The 16,311-nt window shown below is 40.3% G+C and overlaps 1 protein-coding gene across 4 annotated transcripts in view; it reads left to right on the top strand.

The window, feature by feature from the left end:
- The window catches only part of DMXL2 (Dmx like 2), a 104,629-nt gene that overhangs the window by 46,553 nt on the left and 41,765 nt on the right, over positions 1-16,311 (top strand). For all 4 annotated transcript variants that reach the window (XM_037911707.2, XM_037911708.2, XM_037911706.2 and 1 more), the window contains exons 14-20: positions 705-794; positions 2,600-2,717; positions 7,720-7,839; positions 8,570-8,797; positions 9,415-11,097; positions 11,450-11,560; positions 13,283-13,452. In XM_037911707.2, coding sequence (XP_037767635.1) covers positions 705-794; positions 2,600-2,717; positions 7,720-7,839; positions 8,570-8,797; positions 9,415-11,097; positions 11,450-11,560; positions 13,283-13,452 — 2,520 coding nt within the window. The remainder of the gene's footprint in view (positions 1-704; positions 795-2,599; positions 2,718-7,719; positions 7,840-8,569; positions 8,798-9,414; positions 11,098-11,449; positions 11,561-13,282; positions 13,453-16,311) is intronic.

Here is a 16,311-nt window from a genome sequence, read left to right as displayed (position 1 = left end):
GCTCTTTGGCAGTGTACATTGGTAAATTCTGGCTCCTTCTCAGGCTCAGGTTGGCCACCCCTGGACTGCATGCTAACACAATTTCTGTGATACTTGTCCTAACTGCATATCTCTCCTTGCCTTTGAGAGGTATAAGACAGGTTAGATCTGAAAACAGTAAACCCGGCAACCTGTGAACCACCATTCACAGCCTTTTCTTCTCTTTACATGCCTCTAATGTAGATCCCTCCTTTCCACCTACCCAAGTTTAGGTTGTGCATAGAACAGAGTCATTTATGAAAAACAGGCCTTGCAGTAGATTACTGTTTTTCTACACCGTGACAAAATTTGAAATTAAGCAGGAATGAAGCAATGGATTGGACAGCATTGTGTTTAAAAAACATGACGACTCATTATAAAAATGGGCATAATCAAAGAAGAAATCCTTGAACAATGAACACAAAGTGTCCATAAAAATTAATGTACCAAGAAGTGTTAAGGCATACACATGGATAGATCTAGTACAACAATGTTAATTTCATGCTTAATGCTGCATTGTTCATAAATATCAAAATGAAACCAGTAAGAAAAGCATGACTGTTTACGCCAACAAGGAAAATTAGAAGCATCCAACTACTGTACATGATTATATTTTCAGCTAATTGGGATTGCTGCTCTTTGAATGAATAATGTACTAATTATTATCTCCTTTTGCTCTGTTTCAGAAACTCATTGGGGAAGTGTTTAACATTGTGAGCCAACAATCTACTGCTCGACCAGGATGCATTATTGAACTTGATGCAATAACAAACCAAGTAAATAACTGGCTGACCATTAATGGTGGCATATAGAAGTGTTTAATGGTTTTGGCTGATAATTAACCTAATCTACTGAAAAGATAAAATATTTTTTCAAAGTAATGCTAGTTAACAGGTAAAACAGAGGACCTTTCTCTCCAATCCTAATAAGCCCATTAAAGATTACTTTCTTTCTGTTTCCACATGATTAAATTATCTTGAGAGAATGTCTCCTTTTAATCTTAACATGTTAACGTGAATATACCACATTTCCAAGAAAAGTTAAAGGTATACTACATTTTTCGTGTATATTGATTATGTAGCTACAGTGTTTTATGTAGCTCTAAAATAGCTTATGTTTAAAATAAAAGTAATACCTCAATGTAATTTTTGAATTTTTCTAAGTTTTTAGTAATAACCGAATGCTTATTTCCTTGACGCTTTTAAAAAAAATTGAGAAGGATTTTCTATTACTGCTACTCCAAAATCTTTTAAGAATACCACCCTTTGAGATAATTTACTTACAGCTATAATGTTCTAGCTGGGGTGGTGCCAATCCCTAATGAGACTAATCAATCAAATGTTGTTTTTTTCTTTGCCTGTGTAATTAAAGGAAATCTGAAAATCTGTCTGTTTTTGTAGAGAATTTGTAACAGAATTTCAAGGAATTAACCTGGGCTAATTGGGTTTCATTTTTCCCCATTAATGACTGTTTGCTAATTTAGCAGTATGTTGAACACTTTAGCCATTCAACTGTCCTTAGTTAATGGGAACTGTGTAATTAAACTCATCCTGTAACATTTATTCCTAGACATACATTTTAGTAAAAATGGAATTAAGATTAAGAACAAACAAAAAAAAAACCAACCACCGTTAGAATACCAGGGAATTCAGAGTTTAACCTTAACTTAAAATTAACCCAGACATTCAAAATTGTAGACATGCATAGCAAAGGGTACCCATATGATTAACTCTGCCTTTATAGAACAGACCAAACAAACTGTCTATCCATAAATTTTATCTTATCCTGAGTATAATCATTAGAATGCCTTGGTCTTAATTGTACTTTTTATCATGATTGCACCAACTCCTGTGCTCTTTACAGCAGTGTCCCATCCAGCAAAAAAGATGTATTTTACCAATTCCTGATTAGACGTACAGCGTAATGAAGGAAGTCTTTTGGAACTCTTTAGTAAGATTCCATATCTTCGCAGGGGTTTTGTAGTTTTTGTCGTTATTACTGATCTGTAACTTGAACTTCAGTTGTGTGGGGGGAGGGTTTGAGAATTTTCTGTGACTTGCCAGTGACCTTCCTTCTCTGGGGTGGTATTGCAGAAGCATCTATAGCTGGTTGGAGAGCATAGCATTGAATGTATCTGGAAGGAGGAAATTCTGATTTCTTCCTGTCTTAACAGCCTTTCCTAACAATTTGTTTACTACATTCTGGAGGCTGTCTTCCCAAGGAAGAGAGAGCTAGAAATTTAACGTCTTAAAGAAAATAATCTTAGGTCTCCACCAGTCAATTGGCATCCATTAAAAATTTGCCCGCGCATAAAGGATCTTTCTGGTAGTGCTAATTTGCCACTTAACTTTCACAAATGTCATTTGGGCTAGAAAATTAGTCTAGCATAGTAGATCTCACAATGATTATTTGTTTTTCCACATCTTTTAAGTATATAAATGTCCTGCCATTACTTATTAAAGAATGGCAGTGGGTGACTTTGGTCTATAACAATACTAACGAAAAAGGAATTATACTAGTATTGAAAGATGTTTTGTATGACTATTTTGAAATTGTAACTACTGTTCTACAATGTTTCCAGTGTGGCTCAAATACACAGTTGCTTCATGTCTTTCAAGAAGATTTCATTTTGGGATACAAACCACATAAGGAAGATGTGGAAGGGAAGGAAACAGAAACATTTTTCAAACCGTCACAAGGTACAGTATAAAAATAGTAAGCAATATGAAGTAGGTGTCTAAAGTGTTCATGAAGAACACTGAAACCTCTCATGCATAAATTGAACAGATTTATTTTTAAATATAGGCTCTTTAAGGTGCAATACAACATAGGTAGCATGTATTTTAAACAATTATTTATACTATAGTAACATTAAATGTGTTCTAATTTGCACAAAGTAGAACCATTTCCAATTTGCATAATAAGAGTTGTACACTCCAGTTCATTTGTTCAATTTTTTATCATTTGTATGAAAATAGAACCGGTTCTGATGTCATACATGAACTTGTTTATATAGAATATTTTAAGGGTACATTTTGTATTTAATTTGGAAAGGGGAATGGTAAAAAGCTAAGAATTAGCAATAATTAGTTCTGGCTCATAGGATGAGTGTTTCTGACTTGCCAGCTATTTCTCTAGAACATGACTGAAGAGTTTGCTAGTAAAAAATAAAAAGGGAGGGGGGGAATAGACTATAAGACCCAGCAGAGATGTTTAAAGAGGGTACTGTGAAGGCAAAAAAGCCTGAAAATTAGATTTACTGGTTGTGTTTTGGGATGCATTAAGATCATTCCATCTCCTTGCACCCAGGTATAGGAGAAGTAAAACAAGTACAATATTGAAATATTCTGAAAATCCCCTTTGGATGTTCAACACCTAACGATATTCTCAGTAAAAATCAATTCTCTATAACCTCTGTAAGGTACAAAAAGTTATAAAATCCTGAAAAGAATTGACTGTGAAATTTTAAAAATTATAGCCTCTGTTGTTTGGTGGAGATGGCGTAGGTACTACGTACATGTCCATCTTTCAAGCAGTTTAATAAAGCACAGAAAGGCCAAGTGTTTTTGTCCTTTGGATTGACAAAGAGAATTTTAGTGGAAAATAACTTTCAAGCTACCAAAACCTGAATATGGGGAACAGTGTTTGACACAGATTCAGAATAGAGCACTGTGATGGCATATGTACCCCACACTGGCCCTGAAAGGAATAAAGTGGCCTGAAAATCCAGTTAACTTATTGAGCTATACCTGATAGGACTCTGTTACCTGGCTTGGCTGGAGAGTCAGGTCATGCCAATGGCCAAAGAAGGCACGGGAAAACTGAAGCACGGCTTTGTGGTGCTGCATCAGCTACCAGGGGTTTGCCACGTGGGAGCTCATCCGGAATCTACAGCTACTCCCTCTGAAAAGGGAAGAATAACAGAAAAGCTGCAAAATGGAGGAAGTAGTTCACATGTTGGTGGGAACAGCAGGATCAGACCCAGTCTCTCTTCCTTCAGCTACTGCAAGAACAGCAAAATCAGTGGGAAATCCTTCAGCTGCAGCAGGAGCATTTGCTGCAGTGTGTGGAGAAATGAACCTCAGGAAATCAAGCATCTCTTGGGGAAGAAGGTCCCAGCAGGTCAGTCCCAGGCTTTCGAAACTGGGGGCTGGACAATGAACCAGAGGTTCTTTTATGTACTTCTAAACAGGTGGCTAGTGCAGCAGGATGGACAATCATTCTGGGTGGCCCGGGTGGTCTCATTTCTGTCATGAGAGGCCCAAACGGCACACAGGGCCCTATCTAATGAACGAGCAAAATCATATCTTATGGGGCTGACACCTGAAGCCTATTGACGCTGTTTTACAATGGAACAGTTCCCCCCAAGAAGCATGGTCCAGGGAGGGGGTGTTCAGTAGTTCTGAGACATGGCATCATGGTGTGCCCAGAGATGAGTTCTCTAGAGAAAATTTTGGAACACATCATCTTATAACAATGTCTGCAGGTACTACAAGCTGGGGCCCAAAGTTGGGGCTGGCAGTTTCATCTAGTTTACAGCAGCACTGTAGTGGAAAGAAGAGAGGCCTCTTTGGAAGCAGATGAGCTGAATGGTGGGCCAGATCAAGATCACCACCCTGAAAAAGGTAGGAAGAAGTCAAACCCTGATCTTCAGAGGCTGGAGAAAACACACTAGGAGGAAGAGTAATGGGCAGACCTACGTTCACATTCGACCCCCTTTCCAGTCATTTCTTCAGATCAACAGGAGTACCCTGGGCGATAGCCAGGGAAACCCGGACAGGTGTTTCAGGTGTGGCCATCCCTGATAGAGTGTGATAACCCGAGATGATGATGATGATATAAAAGTTTGTGGTTTGGGTGGCTCCTTAGGCGGGATGAGATGCCACCATATGTGGTGTCCATCAAGTAGGGGAAATAGGGAGAGAAGGGCCTGATAGACTCAGGCTTCCAGGCAAATTCTTATTAGGGGAAACTGTCTTCTACCTGGCAAGATAGACCAGCACATTCCAGTCCACATATCTCATGTGCGTGGCGAGAGTAGAGTATACCCAATGGCATTGGTGGAGTTGGAGATACAGAGCCAGTGTGGCCAAGTGAGAATCGGAATGTTGAGGTGCCTTCTGTGGCCTGTGATCCTGGGCAGAGACTGACAAAGTTTCACAGCCCTGATGGAGTATGGAATGGTACCTGAGCCAGCCGCGGAGAAACCTACCCATGTTCCGGAACTACGCTCAGGGTTACTTGGGCCTTTTGGGCACACATAAGAGGATTGGAAGGACTTGTTAGATCATCTGGAGACCACTGAGAGAACTAAAGAGGAAACTGAGACATCTTCACAGCTTGCAGGAATAATTACAGGAAGCTCAATGGGACTTGGCTGAAGTATGTACGTCCCAGTAGAAAATTATAAGATGGGTAGAAAAATTAGAACAGGACAGGGTCCAGATAAAAGTGGAGTTGGAGGACAAAAAGCAACAGAACTGTCTCTGCTTCAGGTGGCAAAAAATGCCACAAAGCAAGGGCCCAAAGTTGAGCCAGAACAATATACTGTGGAGATGCAGACCCATCCCCTCCCTTCCTCCGGTAGAAGCCATCAAAACCCCCTCTACAGTAGAGGGGCAGCAGATGGAGTAAATGGTAACAGCAGCAAGGCTGCAAGAAAAGCTGGTGAAGGTGGATCAGGCTTTGCAGGAGGCCTATTGAGAATAGGCAAACCTAGAAAAGGAAAAAGTGGGGTAGAATTCCAGATGGAGCTCCTGACGTAGAGGATATGAGAGGTTCATTGGACAGCTGGCTGGAAGCCCTCTGGGCTGGGGAAAGAGATTATTTATTGACATTATGGTATAACAAGGGTGAGAAGCTGGACAAGGTCAACACCTTCCTGCCCCTACTATGGCAAGACCCTAGCAACTGGGTGGGATGCTGTCCTGAGTGGGAGGGTAGGTGATGGGGTATATACCCCCCAAAGGTGATGGAAGGGCTAAAGTGGCTTGAGAAGCCAGTTAACCTATTGGGCTGCTCCTAGAGGGCTGTTCGGCATAACTGTGATCAAATCCAGCTAGGGAGGGGGCTAGGTCTTCATTAAGGAAGGAGCAAAGGGCTGCTGTGAGAGGACCTCGGGAAGATGCCCAGGAAAGAGGTAGCTTGGAGCTTGCTTTCTTGGGCTGAGGGCTAAAAGAAGTCTGGGAGTCTGAGCCTTGAGTTGGAAGTCTGACTAGAGATGGGCTATCCAGAGACTGCAGCTGGCCTGAAAGCCTGGTTAGGGGGAATAGGACAGCCACCAAGCAGTGGGAGAGAAACTTAGGAGCTTGGGTTGGTGTTGGGATGGTTTGAAGCTGGGGCTAGCCTGCAAAGGCAGCTGCTACCAGCTGAGCCCATCCGGCCTGAAAATTCTTTTGTTTTGTTATTTTCCGCTGGACTTTAAGAGCAGGACTGTGAGGTTCTGCAAAATGTTGGGACTCTGTTACCTGGCATGGCTGGAGGCTGAAACAGGCCAAAGGAGGCCTGCGGGAAGCTCAGGTACGGCTATTACAATGCCACAAACAGTTGTGGGTGTGGTGCAACACTTGTTTTGCCACAAGGACACAAAAATAAAACTGCAGGAAAATTTACATTGCAGAGCATTAATTTCCTCAATGAAAATAAAATTCTCCTGCAGTCAGACTTTTTGATCATTCCAGTTTTGTGGTTAAGCAAACAGTGGTGTTCAACCTTGACATCAGTGTCCTCCTGGAAGCCCCACTGAAGTCAAGGGGGGTTTTGCTGTTAACTCCAATGGAGCAGGGTTTCACTCAATGTTTCAAAAAGGTCAGGAGGCCGCAATCAGTACATTGGGGAGCTCTGTGCCTTGTTTTGTTCCCTTTGTGCCTCTCAAGTAGCACAAATGGAGCAGAAGCTATGTGCAAGCCCTGCTGGAGAGTCCCCTGGTGGTGAACAGTTGGCACATCTACCTCCTATGTCTCCCTTGTCGCTAACCATGATGCAGGAGAAGGAGTGGGGAGTAGAAATGGATGCATTCTGTTCCTCCTTTCCCCAACTGGGATATGGACCTTTGGTGAACATAACCAGCTGGTGAAAGTTAGAGTAACCCCCAGGCTTCTTTAATTTGTGTTTGGTTGGGGCTTGGGCAGAGAATCAGAAGACCCTTTGGGAAGAACTCATAGAATATCAGAGTTGGAAGGGACCTCAGGAGGTCATCTAGTCCAACCCCATGCTCAAAGCAGGACCAATCCTCAATTTTTGCCCCAGATCCCTAAATGGCCCCCTCAAAGATTGAACTCACAACCCTGGGTTTAGCAGGACAATGCTTAAACAACTGAGCTATCCCTCCCTCTTGTTCATCACTTCCCGCTCCTCTCCCAACTTGAGTGGCATCAGCTTTAATGTTTTTCGGTAATCTTTGATATTGTCATCCTGACATACACTTCAAACCAAGAAGAACGTATTTCTTACATAAAATGAGGGTACAATATATAACCTTGCTAAAAACCACTTTTTTTTTTGTGGTGTATATATTTAGTTTTTGTATTCTTATAACTTAATAATCAACCAAAGCAACATTTTGGAAAACTTAAAAAGACACCCTCTCCCCCAGCCACATAGTTCTTTAGGTATCAGAGGTTTTCACAAAAATTGTTTATTATTTAAACCATTTTTATTGAACCATTAACTTCATAATTATGTGTTCGGTTTAAATAACAGGGTATCGTCCACCACCTTTCTCAGAAAAATTCTATCTTGTAGTAATTGAAAAAGACAGGAATGGCTGCTCAGTTCTTCACATGTGGCATCTTCATCTTAAATCTGTGCAAGCATGTTTAGGTGAGTGATTTGTATTTTCTCAGAGATGGACATGTATTTACCTTAAACGTTGCACAATTGATTTTAAGCTAGTTAGTTTTTTAAAAAACAGATTTCCTCATTAGTAAACAGATGAGCAGCATCCAAGCAATCAGTTCAGTTTTACTAAATTTTTAGATTTTCACTTTAAATTCTGGAGGACATTTAAGTAACGTTAGTGGAATTTATCACATGACTTTGTTACACAATAACTTCAATTTTTATAGTATATTTATATGTATAAAACATAGAAGACCACTATACTTGCACAGCTCAATTTCAGTTATATCACAGTGTTGGTCAGATGGTTGAATTTTACTACAAATAAAGCACTGGAAATTTTAGACTAACTTGTAAGATCAATGGAAAAGTTTGATGCAGCTGAATGACTGCTGCTTACCGAAGTTTTAAGGAAAATTAAATCCACTCTGTGCCAGTCATAAAATAGTATTTTTGTTACAGGGACAAGTGACATTTTCAAGCATGTTTTATCTTAAAAATGTGAACGTTTGAGAAAGTTATGATCATGTGAAAACAAGGACTAATAATCTAAACTATTTCCAAGTAGAACAAGAGCAACCCAGAAGTATGCTATGTGCCTGTTCTATGTGACTAATGCACTCCTAAGAAAACAATACTTTGTCTATAGGATATCTAAAAGTTGGCTGTACACACAATTATTTATAATACCGTTTCTAATGCTTCTTTCAAGCAAAAAAACCTGAAGTTACTTCATCAGAGAATCAACTTTGTGTACCTGAACAAAAGACTGTGGAGTCTTCTCCAGATACCTCACCTGGCTCAACTCCTATGCCACGTTCTTCATCAATTGCTAATCTTCAGACTGCCAGTAAACTCATTCTGAGTTCTAGACTTGTATATAGCTATCCACTTGATCTTCCAACTGGTGTAGAAGTAATAAGAGCAACCCCTTCAGCAGGTAAAACCATATTGTTCTATGCAGTCTTCCAAGTTTTGGCAACAAATTGACTTCTAGTTAGTAGTAAGTACTGTGTTGTACAACCTCATTTTGCCGAACTTCTGGCTAACTGACATATATGTCCTTCCACGATAAACTATGTTCTGAATTTGAGGATCTGCACTCTTGGTACCCCAGTAGACTAGAGAGAGTGGCAGTTGACCTTTTCAAAAGACTACACTAGTTTTTATGACCCCTTTAATACTAATTTATAAAACTGTTTGTTAAAGTTGGGTTAGTCAATAGATCAAATTTCCAGCTTTACCCAAATACTGTTTTCCCCCCGATAGTTTCAAATGTTCCCCAGCACCTTCAGAAGACTGGAATAGTACATGCTGTGTGTATGTCTGAAAGAACGAGGAAAGCTCCGTCTAGTGGTCTAGCATAATGTTTAAGTCCCATAATTGCTTTGGTATCATTTCACCCCATATGTAACCAAATTAAGAAAATCCCAATAATTTGAAAATCTGTCCTAATATTCCTAATCTAAACCACAGCAAATAGTAATGGTATATTTTATTCATGCATCTATTATATTTTATATTACTAATAGTGAATTCTGTTTGATCTTACTTTAGGTCACCTGAGCTCATCATCAATATACCCAGTATGCCTTGCGCCTTATTTGGTAGTAACATCCTGTTCAGACAACAAAGTGCGGTTCTGGAGATGCACTGTAGAGATGGATCTAAATAGTGGAAAAGAAGTGAGGGAGACATATCATTGGAGAAAATGGCCTTTAATGAACGATGAGGGGGAAGACAACAGCAGTACAGTACGCATAATAGGAAGGCCAGTTGCTGTTAGCTGTTCTTACACAGGACGTCTTGCTGTGGCATACAAACAACCTTTACAGCATAACGGTTTTGTTTCCAAAGAATTTTCTATGCATGTTTGTATATTTGAATGTGAGTCTACAGGAGGATCAGAATGGGTTTTGGAACAGACAGTTCATCTGGATGACTTAGTTAAGGTTGGGAGTGTACTTGATTCAAGGGTCAGTGTAGATAGTAATTTGTTTGTATATAGTAAATCAGATGTATTTTTAAACAAGGACAAATACCTTATGCCCAATATCAAGCATTTGGTACATTTGGATTGGGTATCAAAAGAAGATGGCTCACATATACTTACAGTTGGGGTGGGTGCCAATATATTTATGTATGGACGACTTTCAGGAATTGTGACCGAGCAAACAAACAGTAAGGATGGAGTAGCTATTATTACTTTACCACTAGGTGGTAGCATAAAACAAGGTATAAAGTCCAAATGGGTACTGCTGAGATCTATTGACTTGGTGTCCTCTGTAGATGGCACTCCTTCATTGCCAGTTTCTCTCTCTTGGGTACGAGATGGTATACTGGTAGTGGGAATGGACTGTGAAATGCATGTGTATGCACAATGGAAACATGCTGTCAAATTTGGTGATGGCGAAAGTGATGTTTTTACTGCTGAAGACTCAGCAACTCAAGATCCATTAAAAACAAGTTTGCTAGCAAAGAAGACCAGTGTAATTGATGGAGCAGGTGTTGTAGATGATGTCTTTGGCACTCCAACTGTAATTCAAGATGGAGGCCTTTTTGAAGCTGCTCATGTCCTTTCCCCTACACTTCCACAGTATCATCCAACCCAGCTGTTAGAATTGATGGACTTAGGTAAAGTTCGCCGAGCTAAAGCCATTCTGTCCCATTTAGTTAAATGTATTGCAGGAGAAGTTGCAATAGTTAGAGATGCAGAAGCTGGGGAAGGTGGTGGACCTAAACGTCATCTTTCTCGTACCATTAGCGTAAGCGGTAGTACTGCAAAGGACACAATCGCTGCTGGAAAAGATGGTACTCGAGACTATACTGAGATAGATTCTATTCCACCACTGCCATTGTATGCATTGCTTGCTGCTGATCAAGATACCACATACAAAATTTCTGAAGAAACTTCTAAAGTACCTAAAGGATTTGAAGATCACACTAAAAGAAAAACAGAGGATCAATACTCAAATTTATTCCAGATGCAGCCTGTTACAACTGATGACTTCATTGATTTTGAGATGGAAAAGAGAGAGAGTAAATCCAAAGTAATTAACCTCTCTCAATACGGGCCATCTTACTTTGGCCGAGAACACGCTAGTGTCCTCTCAAGTCATCTGATGCACTCAAGTTTGCCAGGCCTCACTCGCTTGGAGCAGATGTTTCTGGTTGCTTTGGCAGACACTGTGGCTACAACAAGCACTGAACTTGATGAGAACAGAGATAAGACTTACTCAGGTTAGTAGTGAGTGTGAATTCTAATTAACTCCCATGTATTTCAACTGAAAAATAGAATTATGCATAATGACTAATCATAGTGTTTAGGGGAACTTAGTACTCATAAAAAGGTGTTGAATTGACAGAGCTGGTATCTAAAACCATCGATTCGACAAGATACAGCAGAAGCAAGGGTAGGGTAGGCTTTCCCCTCATGCTCTTGCTCAGTGTGCCTCAATCCTGATCTGTTAGTAAGTAGAGGGATGAAGTCAATCTCCATATCTATTCAGTTCTTGACCCCCTTATGAAAATATCAGTGGGGTGTAAATTGTATGTATTCACAAGTACTCAAATCAATTTTTTTATTTTGCAGGCAGAGACACATTAGATGAATGTGGCTTGCGGTATTTGTTGGCTATGCGCTTGCATACATGCCTTCTGACATCACTCCCACCTTTATATCGAGGTCAGCTGCTTCATCAAGGTAAGCCTTGCAATGTTTTATGTTCGTATGAGCAGACAGAAAATGTTTCAGCATTATCTTCAATATCTGTATTATCCCATTTAGGAATTTTTATGATGTGTGTTCACTTAAGTCATGATCCTGCAAAGACTTACGCATATGTTTACCTTCATCCACTGTGAATAGGACCATTGACTTCATAAGTTCTTTGATACAGTCTATGACCAGGGTAATGGAAGGAGAGCTATAGAAAAGTCATGAGTTGGAAAGTGTGGTAAAGAGATTATGGCTTGTCTGTTGAAGTTTGGGTATTTTCCCCAACAAAATTAAGTTGTTTTTTTTAAATCTCCTTTGCAGAAGAAATAAAAATAAGACTGTTTATTTTTCCTAAGCTATAATTTGTAATTTTCATCCCAGCTATCTGCTTTCTGGTTGAAGCAGGGGCTGAGCGATGCTGTTCTGAATCTGGGGTAGGAGAGCAGGCAGCACCTGAGGAGCAGACAGATTCCCAGCCTCTGAAGGGACATGTGACAACAGGGTATTTTCCCTTTGTCTCTGCTTCTCACCCTAGTATTCCAGCATGTGTGGGAAAGGAATGTTGAAAGCACTAAGGCTGCTGCATTGAGCACCAAAATCTTCAGGCTGCAGTTGGAGTCAGGAGCAGGAAGTAATGGTGTTTCGTACACAGTTTGCCATCAGTCATTTCAAGAGCTTGAGAAGTGGGTCAGGCAGCATATTGTTTTTCCCAATATCCTTTGGCTGTGTTGCTGTACCGCACATATCCCTTCCTGGCTTTTCGGTCCCGACAGTGGCATGTGTATGCTCACTTCTCTCCGCAGACTTGGCAGATACGTTAAGAGAAATGTAGCAAGTGGAGCCAGTGATCAAGGGGAGCTGCTACTGAGGGAGAGTCAGCAGGAGGAAGGAATTTAGGCCTCTTGGGTTAGGACACGCTATTCCTTTTGACTCTTAAAGCAGCAAGCATGTGTCTTCTTCCTTGTATCACACCTGCCCTCACAGCTGCTTGTAAGCTTTGCGGTGTACACGCAATAGCCTTTAGACTCTGCCCATTGCAGTTGCCTCCCAAATTAGGACCTTGTGGGGGGAGAAAGAGGGGCAGAAAAAAAGCCTTATCTCAGGTGAGTTCCCAGCAGAGCTGAGTTCACTGCCTGTTTGCTCCCTGGGCATTGCTTTGCAGTCCTCCATCACACTACTACCCTTCAAAGCCCTGCTGCAACCAGAAAGTTCAGGCAAAGTCTGGAAAATAAGAATTGGATTATGAATTAAATGCTTTAAAGAAAAAGAAAGATACTTGTTAGAATCTTTTGGGGATTTACTGAAATAATTGCAGTCTACAATCACTACATTTACTGACATAATACAATTTTGTACATGCATAGCAATGTGTGTTCAAAGCAGGACCCTCTCTATCTGGAGTGTGCACCACCATTAGTAACCTGGTCAGCAACACCACTTCCTCCTGTTGGGAATGACCTGTCTAAGAGCACCCCACTCCTCAGCTGGGAATCCCACCTCTGTTTTGCTAATTTGCATTCATGATTTAAAAAAAGAAAAAAATTTGCCCCAGGATGCAATATTGTAAACACTTTATCATAAGTAAAAATTTAGACTCAATGATAAATTCATGTGATGTGGCCCATATGCAGTCTCCCTCCTATTTTTCATTTGTTTATTAACAACCTTTTATTTGCTGAATATTAATTGTCCCATGTCACTATTTAGGTGTATCTACCTGCCATTTTGCCTGGGCTTTTCATTCTGAGGCTGAGGAAGAGTTGATCAACATGATTCCTGCTATCCAGAGAGGAGATCCACAGTGGTCGGAACTAAGAGCAATGGGTATAGGTTGGTGGGTCAGGAATATTAACACACTCCGAAGGTGCATTGAGAAGGTAGTTTGAATCACTTACGTTAAAACTTTATGCTATGTTTTATATAATTTAAGAAATAAATTATAGCAAGATATGTATTAGATACGCCATTCAGAACAGAAATCCATGATGAAGGTTAGTGTTAAGATCTTCAGCATGTGTTACATCTTTTGTCAGTAACTGAAAAGATGTATTGAAAAAGTACTCTAAGGTCAACAATAAGTTAAAAGAAGTTGCTGATTTTTCTCTTTAGAAAATACTTTTTTCTTAATCTTTTTCTTAAATCTATAAACCAGTGATTTTTTTAATCTCAAACAAAAGGCAAAACTCGCATTGCCTTCAGTGGGATCAGAATTTTACCCATTGAATCTCCCAGCTTTGTAACTTAAGTCCCTGATCCTAGAATTAGATCCATGTGGACAGATCCTTGGGTCTAAATGAAAACCCACTCACAACATTAAATGGCATGTGATATGGTAGTGAATAAATAGTTGTGAATTCTAATGGAGCACCAGTGGAGCCCAAGATCATAGATTCACAGAAGCGTAGGGCTGATAGGAACCTCATGACATAATAATAAAAACACAAGAATGGCCATATTGGGTTAGACCAAAGGTCCATCTAGCCCAGTATCCTGTCTTCTGACAGTGGCCAATGGCAGGTGCCCCAAAGGGAATGAACAGACAAGTTATCAAGTGATCCATGCCCTGTCACCCAATCCCAGCTTCTGGCAAACAGAGGCTAGGGCCACCATCCCTGTCCATCCCTGCTAATAGCTATTGATGGACCTATCCTCCATGAACTTACCTAGTTCTTTTATAGCCCCTGTTACAGTCTTGGCCTTCACAACATCCTCTGGCAAGGAGTTCCACAGGTTGATTGTGCATTGTGTGAAAAAACACTTCCTTTTGTTTGTTTTAAATCTGCTGCCTATTAATTTCATTTGGTGACCCCTAGTTCTTGTGTTAAGAGAAGGAGTAAAAACACTTCCTTATTTACTTTCTCCACACCAGTCATGATTTTATAGACCTCTATCATATCCCACGTTTGTCGTCTCTTTTCCAAGCTGAAAAGTCCCAGTCTTATTAATCTCTCAGGTGGCAGTCTTTTCTGAAACTTTTCCAATTTCAGTATATCTTTTTTGAGACGGGGCAACCACATCTGCATGCAGTATTAAAGATGTGGGCATACCATGGATTTATATAGAGGCAATATGATATTTTCTGTCTCATTATCTATCCCTTTCTTAATGATTCCCAACATTGTTTGCTTTTTTGACTGCCACTGCACATTGAGTGGATGTTTTCAGAGAACTATCCACAATGACTCCAAGATAGCTTTCTTAAGTGGTAACAGCTAATTTAGAACCCATCATTTTATATGTATAGTTGGGATTACAGTTTTCCAGTGTGCATTACTTTGCATTTATCAGCATTGAATTTCATCTGCCATGTTGTTGCCCAGTCACCCAGTTTTGAGAGATCCTTTTGTAGCTCTTTGCAGTCTACCGGGGACTTGACTATCTTGAGTAGTTTTGTATCATCTGCAAATTTTGCCGTCTCACTCTTTACCCCTTTTTCCAGATCATTTATGAATATGTTGAATAGGACTGGGCCCAGTAGAGACCCCTGGGGGACACAACTATTTACCTCTCTCCATTCTGAAAACTGACCATTTATTCTTACCCTTTGTTTCCTATCTTTTCACCGGTTACCAATCCATAAGAGGATCTTCTCTCTTATCCCATGACAGCTTACCTGGCTTAATAGCCTTTGATGAGGCTTGTCAAATGCTTTCTGAAAATCTAATTACACTATATCCACTGGATCTCCCTTATCCACATGTTCGTTGAACCCTTCAAAGAATTCTAGTAGATTCGTGAAGCATGATTTCCCTTTACAAAAACCATGTTGACTCTTCCCCAACAAATTATGTTCATCTAAGTGTCTGACAGTTTTGTTCATTATTATAGTTTCAACCAGTTTGCCCCTAACTGAAGATAGGCTTACCAGCCTGTCATAGCGGGGATCACCAATGGAGCCCTTTTTAAAAATTGGTGTCACATTAGCTATCCTCCAGTCATTTGGTACAGAAGATGATTTAAATGATAGGTTACAAACTACAGTTAGTAGTTCTGCAATTTCACATTTGAGTTCTTTCAGGCCTCTTGGGTGAGGTACTGGTGATTTATTACTGTTTAGTTTATCAGTTTGTTCCAAAACCTCCTCTAATGACACCTCAATCTGGGACAGTTCCTCAGATTTCAGAGTAGCAGCCATGTTAGGCTGTATCTGCAAAAAGAACAGGAGTACTTGTGGCACCTTAGAGACTAACGAATTTATTTGAGCATAAGCTTTCGTGAGCTACAGCTCACTTCATTGGATGCATGAAGTGGAAAATACAGTGGGGAGATGATCAGTTAAGGTGAGCTATTACCAGCAGGAGAGGAAAAAAACCTTTTGTAGTGATAATCAAGATGGGCCATGTCCAGCAGTTGACAAGAACGTGTGAGGAACAGTAGGGGGGGAAATAAACATGGGGAAATAGTTTTACTTTGTGTAATGACACATCCACTCCCAGTCTTTATTCAAGCCTAATTTAATGGTGTCCAGTTTGTAAATTAATTCCAATTCAGCAGTCTCTCGCTGGAGTCTGTTTTAGACTTTTTTTGTTGTAATATTGTGACTTTTAGGTCTGTAATCGAGTGACAAGGGCGATTGAAGTGTTCTCCAACTGGTTTTTAAATGTTATTATTCTTGGTGTCTGATTTGTGTCCATTTATTCTTTTACGTAGAGACTGTCCAGTATGGCCAATGTACGTGGCAGAGGGGCATTGCTGGCACATGATGGCATATCACATTGGTAGATGTGCAGGTGAAT

This window comes from Chelonia mydas, chromosome 10 (genome assembly GCF_015237465.2).
Source record: "Chelonia mydas isolate rCheMyd1 chromosome 10, rCheMyd1.pri.v2, whole genome shotgun sequence".
NCBI lineage: Eukaryota > Metazoa > Chordata > Testudines > Cheloniidae > Chelonia > Chelonia mydas.
This window is presented reverse-complemented; position numbering and strand designations above follow the sequence as displayed.